Genomic DNA, 22,055 nt, shown 5'->3' with positions numbered 1-22,055 from the left:
ACGATTAATCGCATCCAAAATAAAAGTTTTTGTTTACATAACGTGTGTACTGTGTATATTTATTATGCATGTATATATATATATATATATATATATATATATATATATATATATATATATATATATATAAATGTTGTTTATATATTAAATATATTTATATAAAATATAAGATTATGAATATATGTATAAACATGTAAATATTTTCAAAGTATATACTGTATATGTGTGTGTATTTACATACAAATAATATATATATATATATATATATATATATATATATATATATATATATATATATATATATATATATATACACACAGTACCCATACATATATAAATGTAAACAAAACTTTTATTTTGATTAATCGTTTGAGAGCACTAATTATTTAATGTAATAAATCTTCCCTAATGATAAGGGAGCTGAGGCAAAAAAGTGAGATTATACATTCACAAATTGTGTGCATTTGTCTATTCACATCTGCATAAACACTGTAAAGAAATCGTATCAAGTTCAAGTTCATTCACAGCCATGTCTGTGTTTGTGTATTTGTCTGTTTGTGAGAGGAAGAGCGTGTCACAATGAGTGAATGTGCTGGAGGAGTTTATCGCAGTATTCAGGGCTGCGCTGTTTCTCTCTCACGGCCTCCGTCTGCTGCTGTAAGAGTCCTCCGTCCATCTCACTGGCCACCTTCAGAACCTCTGTGACAGAAAAAACACAAGGAGACGTTTACATTTGGTTATTACATCAAAATTCACTCATTTGGCATGGCAAAAATATAACCATGGTGCAGCGACAATGCAATTTAACTTCACCATGCCCATATAATTAAAATCTAGTGAAACAATTTCACATTAAAAATGTATCAAAAATACAGAAAAGCATTTCAAAATTATTACAATTTAAAATAACTGTTTTCTATTTTAAGATTAATTTATTCCTGTGATGACAAAGCTGAATTTTCATTCTAATGTGTTGATTTGCAGCTCAAGACACATTTATTGTTATTTAATGCTGTCAAATGATTAATCGCATCCAAAATAAACGTTTTTGTTGCATAATATATGTTTGTGTACTGTGTATATTTATTATGTATATATAAATACACACACATACAGTATATATTTTGAAAACATGTATTTACATGTATATATTTTATGTTATTTATATTGTATATAAATATATTTAATATACAAATATAACATTTTTCTTAAATATATACATGTATTTGTATATACATAATAAATATACACTGTACACACACATATTATGTAAACAAAAACTTATTTTGGATGCGATTAATCACGATTAATCATTTGACAGCACTAATATTATTATTACCAATTTTCAATGTTGAATACAGTTGTGCTGCTTCATATCATAGAGTGAACAAAATTATCAAACAAAAAAAAAGATACTGTGGTCAATTTAATTTATGTTATTCATAACATAAATAGGTAAAATAGGTTTACCTTTACAAATTACATTTCAAAGTCAGCTCACCATTTAGGAACAAAGAAAAGCCCATAAAGCTCATTTATGTTCTTTCAGCAGTCGTGTCTTTGTTGTGGGTATTTGGTTTTATCCTGATTTGTTTGGTCGGGGGATTTACTTTTATCCGGTACTTTATACGTTTGTAAGCACACCAGAAAACAAGGTTTTCTTTGTGTAAAGATACGAGTGAATTTCCTCAGTAACTCAAGCACAGTGTGAGAGTGCTGTTATTATAAGCTTAACCAAAGGAATGAGGGATTATGGGCTATGGGCTATGGCAAGTGTGGTGTTATAATGGACATTAATCACATCTGAGGTGTCTGAAATACGAGATATGTTTAAGAGCAGATTGAAAAATAAAGAAAGACAAGATGAGATTAAAAAGACGAAAACAAGATCAGACAAATAGTGCATCCAAAATCGCATACTGAGTAGGTACTACATTTTAATTTGAATTTACTTAACACTGGAACATACACTACACGACTTTTTATTCTGATTTTCCCCCGATTTACAGTTTGGATAAGTCAACGCTAGTTGCTAAAAGTCAAAGCCATTCTGCAGATTTGAGTTGACAGATTTCATAGAAAATCGCGTAGTGTATGATGGTCACAGACTCATGATTTTTTAGCTTCAGACTATGATTCCATCTAGTCGGACGATATCAAACTTGTTTTACGAATACTATGAATTCGGACATACTACTCACATACTGTTTTTTGCATACTACATAGTAGGGAAGTATGTGAATTCGGACGCAGAAACTCTTTTTTTCCTTCATGATGCCGAATATTACACAAAATAAACCCCTTTATGATAACAAATTAGGACTGTCAAGGGATTAAAATTAATATTTTATTGTAATTAATTACACGATGTGCCGATTAATTAATCTAATGAATCACAAATTAATTGCACATCAATTTGGGTTGAGAAATGACCCCCCAAAAGATCACTTAAAGTCATTATTGTGTTAAATGAGAAAGCCTTGCAAAAACTGTGGCCAAAACATTGATTTTTGTTTATTTAACTGAAACAAAATATGAAATGCCAGTAGGGGGTGACAAGCCACTGTCTTAATAAGCAAGTCATTCATTAAACCAATTAGTTCAAACGACTGATTCATTAAGGGAATGAGTAAGTCTTTATGAATGAGTTGCTGAATCAATGACTCACTTGAGTCATTCAAAACTGTGATTCATTCAATAACGAAATACTGCTGTGTGTTGTTCAGAGACGGACAACAGTTAGGTTGTGGTTTTGTTTAGAACTATTTTCATTGGCAAAATTGAACAAAACAGGCAATATTGTGTCTAAAATGTAACAAATATTAAATTCTTGTTTACTGAACCTGTGTAAAATCAATATCACATTTGCAATCGTGCAGATGTTCGGGGAAAACAGCACTTGCTTGTGTGATATTGCAAAACCATATAATATGATATAAAGTCAGTATAAGACCCATGTAAGGGCATTTTCCCCCTCATATCATGAATTTTAGGGGCATATACTGCATCGTTATAGGCAACATCACACAGTCAGTTGGCATCCAGTCGTCAATGTAAGATGACATACAGGTCTATTAATGCAGGTGCATTAATAATGTTAATGTATTAATAATGATAACGCATAATTTTTTCCATAATTAATCAACAGCCTTAATACGAATGCACTGACTTCACATCAGGATCGCGGTTATCCTGTCAGGGCTTATTCTGTGATACTGAATAACTGGATGATTGTACATTATGGCCTACTTACTATATGTACTTTTTGAATGTTCTTTGGGGGGTTCAAACTGTAATTAGGGGTTATGAAGGGTTTCTGAACAGTACTCTGTGTGCGTGTGCACATTGACACAGGATTATGGGAAGGTGTTGACAGCCCATGACCCCGCTGGAGGCAGGTCAGTAGCAGAGGAGCGTGTGATGGATAGAGTGTAAAAATGCAGGATTAATGAGGCTCTTTGAAGTGAAGAACAGGGAGGATCAGAGAAGTGGACCATAGACCATTAACACTGAGCTGAATCACTTCCTTATGCAGCAGGATGAGATTTATCTTACATCACAACAATGTCGACATGAATAACTGTCATCAGTCACAATTCAAGTCAAAACATCAGATGATTACAGCAGAATGAAATATGGCTGCCAAAAAAGTCCTTACCGAGGACTGAATCCTGGATTTTGGTGTCGGGGTCATCCATGTAGAGCAGCAGCTGCTGGAACAGGAACTCCAGGTGTGGGCGGCACGACTGAGTGTCATAGTTTTTCCCCAGAGATGAGAACCACGTGCTCAGAGACATCAGCGCTTCGACACGGACGTCTTCACTGCTGTCATCCACACGCTTCAGCAGCTCTGAACACACACAGACACACTCATGAAAACAGCTACAATCTCACAGACACTTCTGAAATACAGACACCGAATTATGAAAGTGTGCAATAACAATTATTATACAGACAAATGCTTTATTTAAGAATCTGGTATTAATTTTTCAACAGAGAAGCAGACAAAATTAAATAAAAAATAAAACAATTTTTTTAATTAAATTTAACAGACTTTTTATGGGCACTGTGCACTGTTGTATATTAATAAATGTCTAGGTAATTAAAATAAAATTAAATAAAACTGGATCTTATTGTGTACTGTTGTAAATAATATTATTAATATTTATTAATTTATTAAATGTCTAGGTAATTAAAAAATAAATAAAACTGGCTTTTTATAGGCTCTGTTCTCTGTTGTATATTAATAAATAAAAGAAAATAATAAAAATAAAAGCTGACAAAAATTGTTATGGGCACTGCATAGTGAATGTCTTAAATTTGCGCAATGAGCAATAACACATATTATTGTGGAAAACATTTATACTATTCAACATTGTTAGATGCATTTCAGTTTACCATTTTAAATAACATCTTTGAATGTAAAATAACGGTTTTATTTCACCATTCACACAACTGAATAAAAATACAGACCTTAGAGCAGATGCCATACTTAATTTGATGCAATGAAAATACCACTGTGAGCAATAGAAGTGCAATTCATTCAACATGTGACCTTTTGACATCTAATGTTCACAACCCATGCTTTTGTCTATTGCATTGCCCAATGAGGACTGAATGAGCTACACCAAAAATATAAAAACACACTACACTTCTATCTTCCCAACCTCATTTTCATCTGTCACATAAAATATGCTGTTCTGAATCAGGTCTGTCTCTTGTCTTTCATTGTTTTCTAGTATGTGTGATGAGTTAAGAATACCTGGATAGATCTTGTTGAGTGAGTCCGTGTTGAGCCCCTGTGTTGTGAGTTTCAGCAGTGAGTGAAGAGATCTGCAGGCCAGAAGACGAGCCAGTTTAGAGTCTTCCTCCAGCGCAGAGATCAGCTGAGTGGTGAGCGTCTCCTCCACCGACAGAACCTGAAACACATCAGATATTACACATCAACATCACACAGACAGCATAAAATACATACACTCCAGCTTTTTAGTAATATCATAATTCTGGCCTTTTTTAATGCCCACTGAATTTCCCATTTCACTCATAAATGTGACAAAGTACAGAACTTAAATGGTTAGTTCTCCCAAAAATGAAAATTCTGTCATGAATTACTCATACTTAATTACTGTCGTTTCAACCCCGTAAAGACCTTCTTTCATCTTCGAAACACAAATTAAGATATTTTTGATGAAATCTGAGCGCTCTCTGACCCTCCATAGTCAGCAGCGCAACTGAAATGTTCCCAGACCCAAAAATTTAGAAAAGACATCAGTAAAATAGTCCATTTGACATCAGTGGCACGACTTCAATTTTGCAAAGCTACGAGAATAACTTTTGTGCGCAAAGAAGACAAAAGTTACAATTTATTCAACAATTCAACAAAAGAGTTACTGTCTTCCGCCATTTTGGAGAGTATCATGACGCATGTGCACTCTTTCCCCAGAACGTAATCAACGTAATCATTGTAGTTTACGTTCAGGAGAAAACGAATGCATGCTGAACATAAACAATGCTGATTATGTTGATTACGTTCAGTGGAAAGCCCGCACATGCGTCGTGATCCTCTCCAAAGTATTCTCATAGCTTCGCAAAATTGAAGTTGAGCCACTGATGTCACATGGACTATTTTACCAATGTCATTTCTGGACCTGGGAACATTTCAGTTGCATTGCTGTCTGAGAGCTCTCAGGTTCCATCAAAAATGTCTTAATTTGTGTTCCGAAGATGAACGAAGGTCTTACGGGTTTGGAACGACATGAGGGTGAGTAATTAATGACAGAATTTTGATTTTTGGGTGAACTATCCCTTTCATTGCAAAATACTGTTTTATGTGATGTATTATTTATGCAGTGTATTATATGTGTATTATTACTCGCTCCGCTGGGAAAGCCGCCCCATGCAGGACAGCTAACAGGCAGCTGAGAGCAGCGGTCCTGACAGCCGCGGCAGATTGACCCGAGCGCCACACCAAATTAGGCAACAATAAATCCTGCAGGACCAGCTCCATGTATTCAGCAAACCTCCTACAGAGAGAAAACCACAACAAATATGACTCCAGAATCATGTCATGTGACCTGACCTGTTTTAAACAGACATTAAATCAGCAGGGTTAATGACATTTTTTGCAGTATATTTGCTTAAAGCCATTCTCTTTGGGGATTTCCGGTGATGTCTTTTAGCAATGATAATATTCATAAATAAACTAAATAATAATTACCTTTATTTATAAACAGCAGAAGTCTATGATATGTCTTGATTTAGATATTTAGGTAAACCTTTGCATGCGTGTGGTGTTTTTCCTTTCACTCTCCTCTTATTTCACTTTGCAAATCAAAGAGCCACATGAAACAGAGGAATTTGAGGTGAACAGTATCACACACCACATGAAAAGAGGGGATTTTACTATATATCTGAACGGGACTATCCTGACACGTTACTTTAATAGGGTAATTATGAAGGTTTGTCTTTGAAATGCATAATATTTAGATCCATATCAGGCATCACAAAACATCTCCGTTCTCAAAATGCATAAATGTAATTATGCATGTTTATACATATTTAAGCAAGCAGTGGTGGGATATTGTACATAAAAATATCAAGTGTTCAAAAGCTCAGTTGTTTAGTAGTAAGCAACTACTGTTGTCTCTCATGCTTCAGTGCTATCAGGTACGACAGCAAGCTTTGTACATTAATTTTTCATCAAGAGCATCAGCATAAATCTGTAATGATGCAAAATGCACAATATCCACATTAAGTTCAGGATCTGTGTTTGATGAACTGACCCCTGTGAGTCCAGAGTGTTGCTGGCATCCAGCAGTAGTTTGGACAGCATGGTGAAGATGTGGAGTCTCATCTCAGGATCTCGACTGGGTTCAAGGAAACTCTTTAACAGAGGCAAGAGGGCTGGAAGAAACTCTCCCACCACTGGACCTGATGGAAAACATATAAAGATGATAAAAAAAAAAAAAAATGGGAGAATGTGGAGTAATTTAAAGTGATAAATGTAACTATTTCAAATAGATTACTTTGATTAGTCTGCACTACTGATTTGTTTGTATTTTGCTATTTGATTTGTTAATATTATTTTTAATATCACACATTTATTATAAACAGTTAAAATGTCATTATATTTTAAGGAATATTAACCCCATTTTACTCAAATATTTACCCCATAATATTTTTTAACATTTAATTTGAATTTTTATTTAATTTAAGTGATTTTATTTTATTTACTCTACCATTCAAAAGTCTGTGGTGAGATTTTTTTTTAAAGAAGTTAATACTTTCATTTAGCAAGGATAAATTAAATTGATCTAAAGTGACAATAAGGACATTTATAATGTTACTAAAGACTCCTGTTTCAAATAAATGCTGTTCTTGTAAACTTTCTACTCATATTCATGGGGAAAAAAATTGAATGAGTTCTTTAATGGGGTCATGAACTGCCTTTGTTTTTTTATTTTGTACTGTTTTCTGAGGTCCACTTATAATGTTATTGTTATTGTCATTGTTATCATATTTTTACATCAAAAAACAACATAATTTAAAAGTAATAGCCTATTTTCTGTCCTGTATTGACCCCCCTCATCAGAACGCTCTGTTTGAATAGGCGTGGCGGATTGTAGACTCGGAAGTCAACGCCCACTGCTATGACAGACTACATCCTTCACAGATGGATGCTGCTGTGCTTTAAGCATAAATAACTCAATTGATAGTTTTCATGTGACGTCACACCCTTATAGGAACGCCCACCTGGAGGGCAAAACGCAGCTTTGCTCCACTGACTGCCAGCTATTTTTACACAGTTTGCATTAAGTAGTAATGTAGTAAAACGCAGATATTAAAAGGCGAAATTAAGTAAACACTTTATTTATTATGTGTATTTTGTACAGGCAAGAAGATGAACCTAGAATATAAACACAATGCGCACAGTTTCACATTAAATGGCTTCCCATAGAAAACCATTAGAAGGAAAACACTGAAACATTAAGAGGATTGCGTTCATATTTCCGGCCTCATCTGCTTGCCTATGTAAACTATGCATCATTAATATGGTGATTACGGAATTTGATCATTTAATATACGTACTGTTTTAAATATGTGAAGGCACTTTAAGTGTTTTTACAACATTTTAACGCACTATTTAATGATTTAAATATTGCTGCGGGTGCTTAATATGGATTACAAATGGCCAAAACTTGCATTTTGTTCACATACCTTTTTTTTAGTCTTTTGAGAGGTGATCTAAATATTTGCGGCTGTATAACAGATGGAAAATTGACGGGCTTGTCCAGTAGTTCTATGGATGTTTTGCCCTCCAAGTCATCGAGCTAGTCACGTGACTGAAAGCTATGAATACCAAATGATCTTTATCTTTATAATTTGGTTTCTGTGTAGACCTACACTGCATGCTTTAATTGGTGGGTGGGGCTAAACAGACAGTGATGTCTATCTTCTTCTGTGGAGGCGGTGCTTGTCCACACTATTACATAATAGAGTGTCACATTCCACAAGCTATCGTTTTGGCATCTAAACAGAAATTAAGCACACACTCACCGGACTGTATGGCGATGATCTCCAGCTGTGTTTTCTGAATGGAGTAACTGTTCCAGGTGTGATGGGAGTCAGACAGCCACTGCAGCAGATCTGCCATGTGCTGCCGGTACAACTCACACGCTCCACTGAGACCCTGCGCCTCACACAAACACCTCACTGACTCCTCTGCCTGACAGAGGAGACACAGTAATGCACAATGAAGTTATATCTAGGGGCTGGTAAATTAGGCTGAGCAGCTCATTTGGACATGCAATACGATTTTGAACAACAAAAGGCCCTGCAGTAAGTTCAATATAATGAACTCAGACTGCTCATATCTAATGTGTACAGCTCAATCTGTGTATGGGAAAGCTTAATGTGCACCATTCATGCTTGGGTTTTACCTTGCTGCATTGTTCCTGCTGTGAGGCGAGACTCTGAACTGACACCAGGACCTTCAGCAGCTGCAGACTGATGACAGCACAGTCCACCTGACACACACACAGCACAGCGTCCACACACACCAACAACTGATCCAGATACTGCGCCTGAGAGACAAAAAGAAGAAAAAAAGAATCATTTGCCACTTTTCATTACTTTTGTTTAATGTTAACTTTGTCATTTATTCCTTTTTGCTTAATTTATGTTAGGTTTTAAATGAAATTAAATTAAATTAAATTAACATTTGTACTAATGTCGCTATATTTGTCGTTAATTTGACCTAATTTGTATTACTTCAACAAATGGACTGTCTGACCTCGTAAATCTGTCCAAAACACACAATGACATCAGTCTCTGTTAAAATAAGAGGCAAGCAAGCTTAAGCACAGGTACAAATAAAAATGAATAATAAATAAAACATAATAATTATTAGATACTGTTGATGATGTGTTCTTAGCTTTGAAATAAATTAAAAAATATATTTTGTTTTGTACTAGTTAGATAAATGGACAGATTTTGTCCCGCCAATAAAGGACACTACAACACATCTAAACTCTGTGACCTTGTAAAGCAGTCTAAAACTCTTGACAAGCCATTCTTTCCATCAGTCTCTGTTGTTTTCCTATCCCACTGCATTTTTACCTTCCCTCAAGACCTCTGTGTGTCTCTTTCCATGCAATGATCACATGTCTAGACAAAGTGTCACATTCAAAGCAACAAGAGGATCATGACACTGTTTCCTCCACTCAGCGGTTCTGTCATTAACAGGGCCGGGATGATTAACCTGCAGGTGTTTTCACTGGCCTACAGGAAGTGTGTGTGTGTGTGTGTGTGGGACACTTTTACTACTAAATTTAGGCACAACTGAAAAGCACTGCAAAGAATGACAACTTTCTCTTTTTATTTATGTTCAGGATTAGAGTATGATTTATGCATTCACTTATATGATTAATAATATGTTTAATAATAAAATAAAATATGTATAAAATAGGGCCGGGACTTTAACGCGTTAATTTAGATTAATTAATTACACAAAAATAACGTGTTAATTTTCAAAAATAACGATTTTTTCAAAAATAACATTTCTCACTGGATGAGTTTCGGCGGACCGATTATAGTGGAGCACCAACTAGCGTTCTGTTTCTCAATGGCTGTGTCCAAATTCAGGGTCTGCATCCTTCGGAGTACTCATTTGAAGGATGTTACATCACAGCGCCGCGACGAAGGCTGTCCAAATTCGTAGGATCCTTCAAATGCGGCCCACAAATGCGTCCTCCTTTTCCCCGAATTGGAAGGATGGGTGTGGTGGATCCTTTCCCGTCCTACCTATCCCATAATTCTTTTCGGCAGAGCGTAATGGCGGACGAAGCGAGCGGTAGCGGAGTGGGAGAGGAGTTTCTCTGACAAAACAAGCTAAAGTTTATGCTTCGGCTCAATGAATTTGTAGGAGAAATTAGTAGAATACTTAAAAACAAATAAAAATAGGCTATAATGGCTTACCTGGATGTGACTGTCTTGTAGTCTGATATAAAAAACTCTCCGACAACGAGCAAAGAAAGTATTTAATTTATTTAATTGCTTTATTTCTTCCAAAAGAATTCAAATGAGGAGAATAACTCTTTGTTTGTCCATTTTCCCGCTTCTTGCTTGGCGCTGTCACGGTTGCTAGGCGACAGGATATGAGCAACGGGTAAGGGAGGGAACTGAAAGAAGGGTAGGCTGTCCAAATTCACAAACACCGACTTCCGGGTTTTGCGGACGTCGGAGGATCCCTCCTCCTTCAACCGGGTAGGAAGGATCCTAAGGAGGATGCAGACCCTGAATTTGGACACAGCCACAGTCAAGAACGCAAAGAACGGACTTGCGTTCTCGTGGAGACCGGTCTTGCCAAGCTTGCTTGGAAGAACGAACTCGGAAGGACGCGAGAACACAGAACGCACACTTATGAGAATTGAGATGTACTGGATTCCTGCTTAACTGACTGCATAGTCTCAGCATAAGCAGCGACCAATGAACAATAAATATTACAAAATGTCATAACTTATTAAAACATTTCATACTATTATAGATATTACTTTCATATAATTGTATTGTTTTATTTTACAGCATTATATGTTTTACTGTTAAGATTCATTTTAATATGCCAATAAAAATGCAGACTTTCTCCGGGTCTTATAACTTTATTAAAATTAACCAAAACAAAACGATAAATGTTTACTTTCAACTTGAAGAGCCGTTAAGTATTTGTGAGAGCGACTTTAAAGCTTACAGGCTTCCGTACACCGGCCACCCACAGCGTTTTCTGGGATTTCTAACGGCTCGATTCTCTCAAGTCTGCACTCGATGCATCCTCAGTTTCAAGAACATATCCGGGCACTTTCATGCATCCTCTGTACTTGCGTTCTTGAGAATTGGAACTGAACTTCGCCGGTTAATGATGACGTAGAACGAGAACACAAGGACGCAAGATCGCTGAAGAACGCATATTGAGAAACAGCCAAAAACAAACCATAGTGAACATGGACAAAGAAGCTGATGAGACCGCTTTGGTTGGCCCTGTGGATGGGAAATTTAAAAATCCATATAAAAAAAACTTACTTCTCACTGTTCTCAGGTAAAATATTTATATGCGATTAAAATGCGATTAATTTCGATTAATTAATTACAAAGCCTCTAATTAATTAGATTAATTTTTTTAATCGAGTCCCGGCCCTAGTATAAAAATGTAATAAAATAAACTTAGGCAGACAGAGTTATGCACGGGTATAAACAATAAATAAAAAAATAAAATAAAATAAAATAAAATGAGGCAGACAGGGTTATGCACAGGTATAAAATAAAAAAATAAATAAAATAAGGCAGTCAGGGTTATGCACTGGATTAAAATAAAATAGGTAGACAGGTTATGCACAGGCAAAAAACTAAAATAAAACAAATCATTACAAAACAATAAAAATTAATATGAATTGTTAGTTGACGGCGTGGTCTTAGTTTTGAAATATTTAGAACCCATGATCGTTATAATTAATTACTTACAGATCAAGAAAAGCTTTTTTTCCATTATGCAACGGTAATAAACAACTCATTTTAAAGATGTCACTTTATGAGCAGATTTCCAGATTGAACTAACACTCGTAAAACAGAAGCACGTTCTCCAGTTCATGCCTGCCTAGGGCCATCAGAGGAGTGATTGACAGGTCTGACAACTGTTTTAAAGCAAGCGTCCTAACCAGCACTCTCTGCCATTCCCGTCCGTCTGGCTCTTCTACCCCATAAATGTGCTCCTGGCTCCACAGCGGCCCCTCAGTAGAAGCATGTGTCGTCCCACCCCGTCTCCAGCTCTTCCTTTTTCAGGACAGAGGTGAGCAGGCCACAGCTGTCAGCTACGATATGTAAAATATATATGCTCACAAGCATACGTTTGCCTTTCTTTAGACAGCTGAGAACTACATTCCTGCTTGCAGTCCCATAGCAACACCAAAATCAAACATGGAGAACTAGTGCTTCTGTTTTCCATGTCCTGAAGGCATCGCAAATCCAATTCATAACAGATTACACAAACACACACCTTGTGTTGAAGACCCACAACATCTAGCAAACCCTCAAAGGAGGACTGCAGGCATATTATTTCCTAGCCTTGTTCTTACACTATACTTTTTTTCCGATGGTTTTGGAAAACAGACAGTCGAAAGTGTTCTGACAACACCAACATCAAAGAGCAGCCTGACATCAAAGCTGCAGAGTACAGGAAAGATCAGAGCATCTGCCTCTGTTCACTCAACACTGCCTTCACTGCTATTCCACAAACTGAGGCTCATGTCAGGAAAAACAATTCTTCTTGAGTTTGACACATTATTTATTATAGATATACTCTATTATTCACTCAACACTAAATTCCCCAGTTCAGACCATTTACTGAAGCTAAGAAGTGTTAATGTAGAATTTTTGTAGTAGCATTATTTTTTATTTAGTTTTATTTAGTATTAATTTTAGTATTATACTAAGTATGCATTAATATATTAAGTTAACTTTTATTTCTATATATTCTTACATTTGAAGCATTACTAATTTTGTTATGTGCTTTAGTCATTTGTATTAGTTTATATATATATATATATATATATATATATATATATATATATATATATATGTATGTGTGTGTGTGTGTGTGTGTGTATTTAGTATTATACTATTATAGCATGCATTCATACATTAAATTAACTCTTATTTTTACATATATTTTTTAATTTTAGTTTAAGCATTACTAATTTTATGATGTGTTTTTGGTCACATATATAGCGTACAGAAAAAAAATACAGTACAAAATGATATTGTGAAAAATATAACAATTCATAATAAATGTTTTGTATTTAAATATACAGTATACTGTCATTCAAAAGTTTGGGATCAGTGAGATTTTTAAGGGTTTTTAATTAAGTTTCTTGCTGATCAAATTGAATGATAAAAAAAACCCACTAAGTAACTAAAATAAGTTATCAAAATCTTTGAAAAATAAGCAGGACTCTCTGCTCTCAAACGCTGGGGGCGTGTCCGCTGTCACATGGAGCTTATAATATGACAAAACTATTTGAATTTGAATTGTGTAAATTTTAATTATTGACAGTGTCATTTAACAAAACTGAATATTATGTGGCACTTAACATAGTTCTGAATTCGATTTTTTTTAAACTTGAATAATGAACATTTGAAATTTAACACAATTGAAATTTTTTATGGCAGTTTTAAATAGACATGTATTTTCATTTGTTTTGTTCTGAATTCTATAACTGCAAATATCCAGTTTTAAAAAATACAGCTTCAAGTTTTCAAGATGAAGAAGAAATTCGGAATATCAAATTCAATATTTAAAATTCAAAGCGCAGAAATTCAGATCGTACAGAAAGTAGGTCAGAGGTCATCCACAGGGAAGAGTAGATGATCTCCGAAAAGTCGAACGAAGCCTTTACTGCGACCGGGAGGGGATATGTTCGGTTCACTTAGGCTAGTTTTGTCCTGGCCACAACATATTAACTCGTGGGAGTTGCAAACAATTTTGATTCTCCCTAATTTTATTTTTTCTCTCTCACGATTTCCATTTCATGTCAATTATTGGCTACTGTGATATTAAAAACATAAAAACAGGATAATTTGCCATTTCCTTCCCTAAAACTGACAAAAACCACTGTCTCATCTCTCAGTCAAAGGTCCTGCAACATCTGTGATGGACCGTGTCTTTTTAATGTGTCACCATTTCACAGCCAATGCTATTGAAGACACGTAATTTAACGGAAGGAAGATTTTGTGAGATTCTGGCATGAAGTCTGAGATGAAACATGGACAGCTGGACCAAAGTATGCAGGATTGCGGTGGACGCACGGGGGCAAAATTAGTCATTTTTATTTCAGTGCTTTTAATTACACTACAGAGGAAATTCCTGCAAAGCCCTCAGGGGTGGTGACTTGGCACCGACGAGAAGGCAAACTCAAAAAATAGAGTGTTATTTTTGATATCAAAGTGAGCCGAATGTGGGTTGAGAGGAAACCAGGGCCAGACTCATGGGTCTGGGAGGGATTTTTCCACTCGGTCTGACAGAGATGTGTCCTAACACACATCGGCACTGTGGGCTGCAAATATGTAATAAAGACATTCTTCAGGAAAAGTAACTGGAAAATTAAACTAGCCAATAAGTGTGCAAATAGTTGTTTTTAAGAATGTGTAGCATATCATTTTGGAAAAATTGGGGCCACAATTTTCGCCCAGAGGTCACTAAGTGGCTGTGCTGTTGGTCGTGGTGGTCATTTCTGCTGTTGGATGCCCTAATGTTATTGGTTGGCTGCATAACTTCACCACAAATGGAATGAATTCCTGGTAAAACAACCAAAATTGGCAAATCTGATTGAAAATAATTGAATTCTGGTCTTTGCCGTGGCAAGTCACTGTGTGAACACTCCTGTACAATGGATACCGAGCACTCAAGAGCAGGTAGAAAGCAGAAAGCTCACTGTCTCTCACCTTTTGGGACCCCTGACAGACTTCAGGGTGTGCAAGTGTGTCTCCAATTTTTATCAGGTGGGGTACTAACGCCTCCCTTGAACTCCCTCTTAATACGGACCCAAGAACCATGAGAGGAGCCCAGGGAGAAGCAGACGAGCAGGAAGTGGAGTCTTCAACGTGAGGCAGGAGCAACTTGAGGTAAACCTCTGGACTGACAAACACTCCCAAGAGCTTTGCTGACTCCAAACACTGTCAAGAGAGACAGAATGAGAGAATTGAAATCAAAGTCAATGCAATCAAAGCTGACACCAACCACTAAAATACTTTTGGACAGTTCAAGAGAGCAGTGAGTCAAAATAACTCATTTATGGTAATGATATTTTGGCACTACATCCTCTAACATTTATATCTAGCTCCAGAACTACTTCTTTTAAGCCTATTCTGCTGCATGTTTGTTGCTTCTCTCGCCAGCTGAAGACAGTGTAAAACACTGTATTGTTGATTAAAAAAACAGCTTCAGTGAGATGACGTGGTTATTTTAACAACAGTAACACAGAAACGGTGCTGAGCAGCAAAAGGGATTGATACTTTCTGTAGACAATGAGAATGCAGCAAGGTAAAAGTAGTTTTGTCAGTCAAATATAGTGTATTTGACTCTGAATGTTTAAAAACCCATTGTGTTGTGACAAATTAATGGCGTGGCCCTGCACACAATAAAGCTTCTTCATCTAAATTTGGAACTATTTCAGCATGTCAGCGTAGTAACTTTGAGATCGTTTTGATTACAAGTTCTTGTGTGTTGTTAGTAGATTCTTAATAGATATAAAAATATAAAAAATCTCAATCATTCATCACATTTTTTTTCCACCTTCGAAACGACAACCTCTATATCTTTTCTTAGCAAGCCTTGTGTGTTATTCATAGGCATCTAACTGTAAAAACAATAGGTTAATAGTCTGATTAAACAGCTGCTCATACCTTTTAATATTCATATCCAATTTGGTTCAATGGATTAAATATTTTAATATTTTTCTGGAGAAAAATTCTTAAACACCACTGCACTAACCCCAATATTTAATTGAACAACCCTGTTTTAGGTCTTTGCATGTAGGTGAAGTCTCATTTTTCATTTTCATTTAAAAAATAAATAATTTAATAAATTGTGGAAAAAAGTTAAAATTACAGTTTAATTCTAAAGAAAATGATTTTATTCCACTAATAATCAAGTCATAGGTTTATGGTTTTTTAATCAGGTTTATACATCTAAAAGAACTCTAATAGTGGGTTGGAGGACTACAGTGCAATAGAAACTAAATATTTTCCAGATACATTTTTTTTTATATTGTTGTGGAGTCTTAAACGTTGTGCCTTTAATATTTTAGGAAGGGGGGCCCTTGACATGTGTGGCATCAAAAAAGATTTAACACTTTAAAACTGGTACTGCATATTGCTTTGGAGGAATGCTAAGCAACCTCACTAAAGCAATATTGTGAATGTTGATCCTGATTGGCTGTCCTGTTACCTGTGCTCTGACATCAGTCTCGGGGTCTGCGCAGGTGAGGTAGAGAACCGTGAGCAGTGACTGCAGGTGTTGTGTACAGTGATCTTCAGCATGCAGAAGCAGCACCCGCAGCAGCTGGGCCGTCTTCACTCGCGTCTGCACTAACCACTCACGAATGTCCCGGCCCACAGCAGGAAGCAGCTTTGACAGATTCCTCACCACCAGCTCCCTGCAGCCCAGCCCGGGACGCTCGACTGTATGAGAAAAAGGAGAAACAATGGTTTTCTTCCATTTTTCTCATGCACAGCTGGTGAAACAAGTCTCTTATGCTCACTGAGGCTGTGTTTATTTGATCAAGAATAAAATAAAGCTTTTCTAATTGAATATATTTTTAATTGAAATTTATTCCTGTGATGCAAAGCTGTATTTTTAGCATCATTACTCCAGACTTCAGTGTCACATGATCCTTCAGAAATCAGTCCAATCTGCTGATTTCAAGAAACATTTTATCAATGTTGAAAATAGCTGTGCTGCTACAGTATATATACAGTACTTTGAATGAATATTCATTTATGAATAGATAGCTGAAATCAAAATCTTCTGTACTGATGAGCTGGTTATTAAAAAAAAACTAAAAGCAAACATCTGGCTAACAATGCCTTCACATCAAGGTTATCTGTCTTTCTGTCCTCTCTCTACTTTTCTCTAAATTAAAGTAGAAATAAATAAATAAATGAAATAAATAAATATAAAAGCTAGCATCTGCCACCCCAGCAAGCTTCTTTCTAGTTTCACTCATGAAATAACCCTTAACTAGATCAGGCCTGTGGGGCTTTTATTCTAGGACAAAACAGCTGAGCATCAAAGTCTGTTGAAGGGATAAGTGGGGGCTACAGTACCTCAAATGTTATTTAAGGGTTTCATCTAGAGTTTTGATATCTAATATGTATGTATTTAGTATCCATAACTTCATGTTTTAGGAAAGAAAGTCATTCTGTGATTATTTTGTCCTACCTCCAGATGTGTAGAGAACAGGAGCAGGCAACTGAAAGTCCATCTTATCCTTCAGATCATCCTCATTTTCCTTCTCCCATTGAGAACCTACTTGTTTCCATAAGTCCTCAGCAAGAGACCTGAATGAATTTATTTATAATCACAAAATCATACATTTCCATACATTTTGTATAAGAAAAGACAAAATTATATAGTTTGTATCGGAAAAGACTAAAGAGAAAAATTAAATAAGACGACAAAAACACTACCGTTCAACATTTTGGGTCAAGATATTTGTTTTCAAAGAAATTGATTCTTATACGTGACCCTGGACCACAAAACCAGTCTTAAGTGTCAATTGAATAAATAAATAAGCTTTGCATTGATGTATGGTTTGATAGGACAATATTTGGCCGAGATAAAGCTATTTGAAAATCTGGAATCTGAGGGTGCAAAAAAATCTAAATATTGAGAAATTCGCCTTTAAAGTTGTCCAAATGAAGTTCTTAGCAATGCATATTACTAATCAAAAATATGTTTGGATATATTTACGGTAGAAAATTTACACAATATCTTAATATCCTAATGATTTTTGGCATAAAAGAAAATCATTTTGACACAATATGTATTGTATGTATACAATGTATTTTTGGCTATTGCTACAAATATACCCCAGCGCCTTAAGACTGGTTTTGTGCTCCAGGGTCACATATATAGCAAGGAAGGATGCATTATATTGATCAAAAGTGACAGTAAAGACATTTATAATGTTAAAAAAGTTTTATTTATTATACCAAATAAATGTTGATCTTTTGAACTTTCTATTTATCAAAGAATTGTGAAAAAAGTAGATTATGGTTTCCACAAAGATATGATGCAGCACATCTGTTTTCAACACAGATAATAATCAGAAATGTTTCTTGAGCAGCAAATCATCATATTAGAGTGATTTCTGAAGGATCATGTGACACTGAAGACTGCAGTAATGATGCTGATAATTCAGCTTTACATTACAGGAATAAATTACATTATAAAATAAATTAAAATAGAAAACTGTTTTTACTACTTTTTACTCTATATTTTTGATTTAATAAATGCAGCCAAACCCTCAATTTTTAATGACAGCTTATACATTTACATGAATTTGGCTAGTTTTCATGACATTAAAAGGCCTAGAAAACAATGTTATTTCCATGACTGTGCATTTGTTTTCACCTGATTTCAGGGATCTCATCGCTGAGGCTGCTCAGAAGCAGCGGGATGAGCTTGTGGAAATAGGAATATCGGTCCGGCAGACGGAGAAGCCAATCACCCATGACTACAGTAACAGCTTTTCTCACCTGAACAAATTAGCACAAAAATAAACCATTCCCATGTGGAAATAACACCATCAACGTGCCTTGTAAAACAAGAAGCATATTTCATATTTAGCAGAAGAATTTCTTGGAAGGATACCATAGATAAGCCATTTATTAAATAATGCATCAATCAAGAACTTTCTTTAACTTTCTTTCTTTGTTATTCATTGATTTTTTCAGTGAAGCGCCTGCCAGCTTACCCGCGGAGAGTCGTCAAACAATCTCTGTGCCAAATGGGACAAAACGTCATCTACGTTCTTGCCTGTGCTGTGCTGAATGACTGCGCCAATGGCCTGTGTGACAGAAACTCTCACTTGGGAATGCTGGTGAGAAATTGTCAGCAGCAGGGGCTTGAGAAGACTCTCAGCCTGAAGGTGGAAATGATCTGAGCAAAGAGAGATAGAACGATAGATAGAACGATAGATAGAACGATAGATAGATAGATCGATAGATAGATAGATAGATAGATAGATAGATAGATAGATAGATAGATAGATAGATAGATAAACAAACAAACAGCTATAATTATGAATAAATAAATAGTTGAGATACAGTGTATATGCCTATGGATCATAAAGGTCGAGTAATGTATCTTCTTGGATTCATTATACAGGAGTTAAGTGGCAAGCAGGGCTTAGTTGGGTTGATTGTTGTCATGATCACATGGTCAGACTGATGCCCCTGACCAAAATTGACCACTTTTTTTTTTACTCAGCCAAATAGGAGTAAAAGAATTGTGTTGGTGAGTATATTTATTCATTCTTACAAAACCTGGAAATGTGATATGGCGCCAAACATAATCAAAAGTAAAAAAAAATTGAAAATAAATAAATCAAATAATAATTCAAGAGATGTTTCCCTGTAGTTTTTCATCAAAATAAATGCTCTATGATTTACATTTAGTCATTTAGCAGATGCTTTTATTCAAAGCGACTTACAAATGTTTCACGTTTGAAAGCAAAGAATAACGAACATAAATATTAGTATTGTAATTTTACTGTTGTTAATAACAATAATAATAATAATTACTTCAGTTACTTATACAGTTACACTTACTATTACAATACTTCACAGTTCAATTTCATTAAAGTGATTTTTATTTGAATTGTTTAATTGAATGAATGAATTTGTTTTACCTGATTTTGAAATAATGCACATACAGTTTATACATATACTGTATATACACACAAACATGCACACACATATACATATACATTTATATTTATATGTACATACATACATACATATATAAATATATGTGTGTGTGTGTACATTATGTATGTATGTACGTATGTACGTGTATGCGGTTTTAGATGTGTTAGTTTAGTGGTATATATATATATATATATATATATATATATATATGTATATACCAATACCACAAAACTAACAACACATCTAAGTTAGCAACACATCTAAAACCACAGGGAAACTTCTCCTTTAAAATGCTTTTCTTTTGTTGAAAACAGACTTCTAAATTTGAGGAGATGTTTGGCACATGTTGCATAAACCATATCACAATCTCAGGCATTGTATATACTCACCAACTATTTTTTACTCTCATTTGGCCAAGTGTTAATTTGAGGTCTTTGTCAGGGTCATCAGTCAGGCCTTGTTACCATGACAACCAACAACCCATCTTAGCCAAAGTCTTTGTCTAAGATCAGTTAACCACTTAACTTCTTTATAATGAATCCAAACTGACATATTACCTTCATATATTTTTTTTCATATGTAACGTTACTGTATTTCATTCTTTTAACGAATATTAACGGCTTGAGGGCCCCACTTACCAGGAATGCTCTGTGCAACACTGATGGCACATTTACAGCTCTCTTTCTTGACTTCGGGAAAGGGATCTGTGATGGTTCTCTGCAGGATCTTGATCATGTCATCCAGGTAGGGTGCCAGCTGCCTGCCGCACACCTCCAGCACCAGAGACAGCGTCTCCATCAGAGCCAGCCTGAGCTCCTCCGCCGGCTCCAGGATCTCCTTCCCGCCGAGCCTCTGCGCCAGCGTGGGCATGAGGTAGGGCAGAGCGTCTTCTGGTTTGGGGACAGCTCTGATAAAGCCCGCGATGATCTGAATCGCCGTGTCTCTGCATGTCTCCGAAGGGTCTGACAGACATTTCAGCAGCACCTTCAGCAAACCGGCGAAAAGCTCCTGCAGCGCGCCGCTGGACAAGCGCTGCTCGACGGTTTCTCTCTTCACTGCTTCCAGAGCTCGCCTTCTCGCGCTTTTGTTGTCGTCGTTTAGATAGTTCAAATGTCGAGCCAGAGATTTTAAAACATCCGCTGCAGCTCGCTCATCACAGGCAGTCGCCATTGCTGCTTCACGTGTGTGTTTGTTGTTGCTGGAGATTGGTCGTCATGGCGATTGTTGCCATTACGACTGTAGATTGCGACAGCTTAGATTGCTTTACGGTAGATGTTCATTCAAAACAGTTCAACTTTATTTTACTTTGAGACCATGGTCAGAACAAGATTTTTTCTACAAAGGAAATATAACAGGGTTCAATAAAAGGTCTGTAAAATACTGAATAATCATACAGAAAACTTTCAACCTTTTAAAAAAGAAGTATAAAATACAAATGTGTGTGTGTCTGTTTTGTATATACACACACACACACACACACATATATATATACACACACATATATACACACACACACACACACACGCACACACACACATACATATATATGTATATATATAGTGTGTGTATGTGTTCTTTTCAAATTGTCAATATTTTTATTACATTTATTATTATATATTATTATATAATACAAATTATATAGTTTTCAATACCAAATAAATAAATAAATAACCAAATAAATAAATAAAATAGTGACAAAACCATAAAAGATGAAGCACATTAGAATGATTTCTAATCAGATGGTGGGTATCATACATACGGATTATTATTTTTTAAAAATAAGTATTCATTAGATTTTGTACATGACAATTCATAACACTAATCTTGTCTCCATGCAATTTAAATAATACATGAATAAAGTAAGAAAAATCTGCTTATTATTTCCTAATTATGCATTTTTTTATGTTCCATAGCTGCTCATTGAAAAAAAAAAAAAACAACTGACATAAGCACAGTCATCTGTGCATATAAATGTGCTCAGTCACAAAACATGACTGTTTGCAGAGGTCAGCTCTGTGATCTACAGCAAGAGAAAGCATGCGTGCTGGAGTGACGCACAGACCCACACTGACGCTGAT

The 22,055-nt window shown here is 35.6% G+C and overlaps 1 protein-coding gene across 1 annotated transcript; it reads right to left on the bottom strand.

Annotated features, from left to right (window-relative positions):
* Nucleotides 1-466: 466 nt before the first annotated feature.
* LOC306868804 (dynein axonemal assembly factor 5-like) lies at nt 467-21,158 on the bottom strand. The gene is made up of 13 exons (XM_079415183.1): nt 20,616-21,158; nt 19,023-19,207; nt 18,680-18,804; nt 17,486-17,604; nt 16,493-16,725; nt 14,989-15,219; nt 8,940-9,083; nt 8,557-8,725; nt 6,783-6,930; nt 5,873-6,023; nt 4,763-4,919; nt 3,659-3,850; nt 467-699 (listed from the first exon to the last, which is right to left on the bottom strand). Exons 1-13 carry the CDS (start codon nt 21,145-21,147, stop codon nt 575-577), a joined length of 2,511 nt encoding a protein of 836 aa, XP_079271309.1. The 5' UTR covers nt 21,148-21,158; the 3' UTR covers nt 467-574.
* Between the last annotated feature and the right edge of the window lie 897 nt (nt 21,159-22,055).

Source organism: Barbus barbus (assembly GCF_936440315.1).
Source record: "Barbus barbus genome assembly, chromosome: 4".
NCBI classification, from domain to species: domain Eukaryota; kingdom Metazoa; phylum Chordata; class Actinopteri; order Cypriniformes; family Cyprinidae; genus Barbus; species Barbus barbus.
This window is presented reverse-complemented; position numbering and strand designations above follow the sequence as displayed.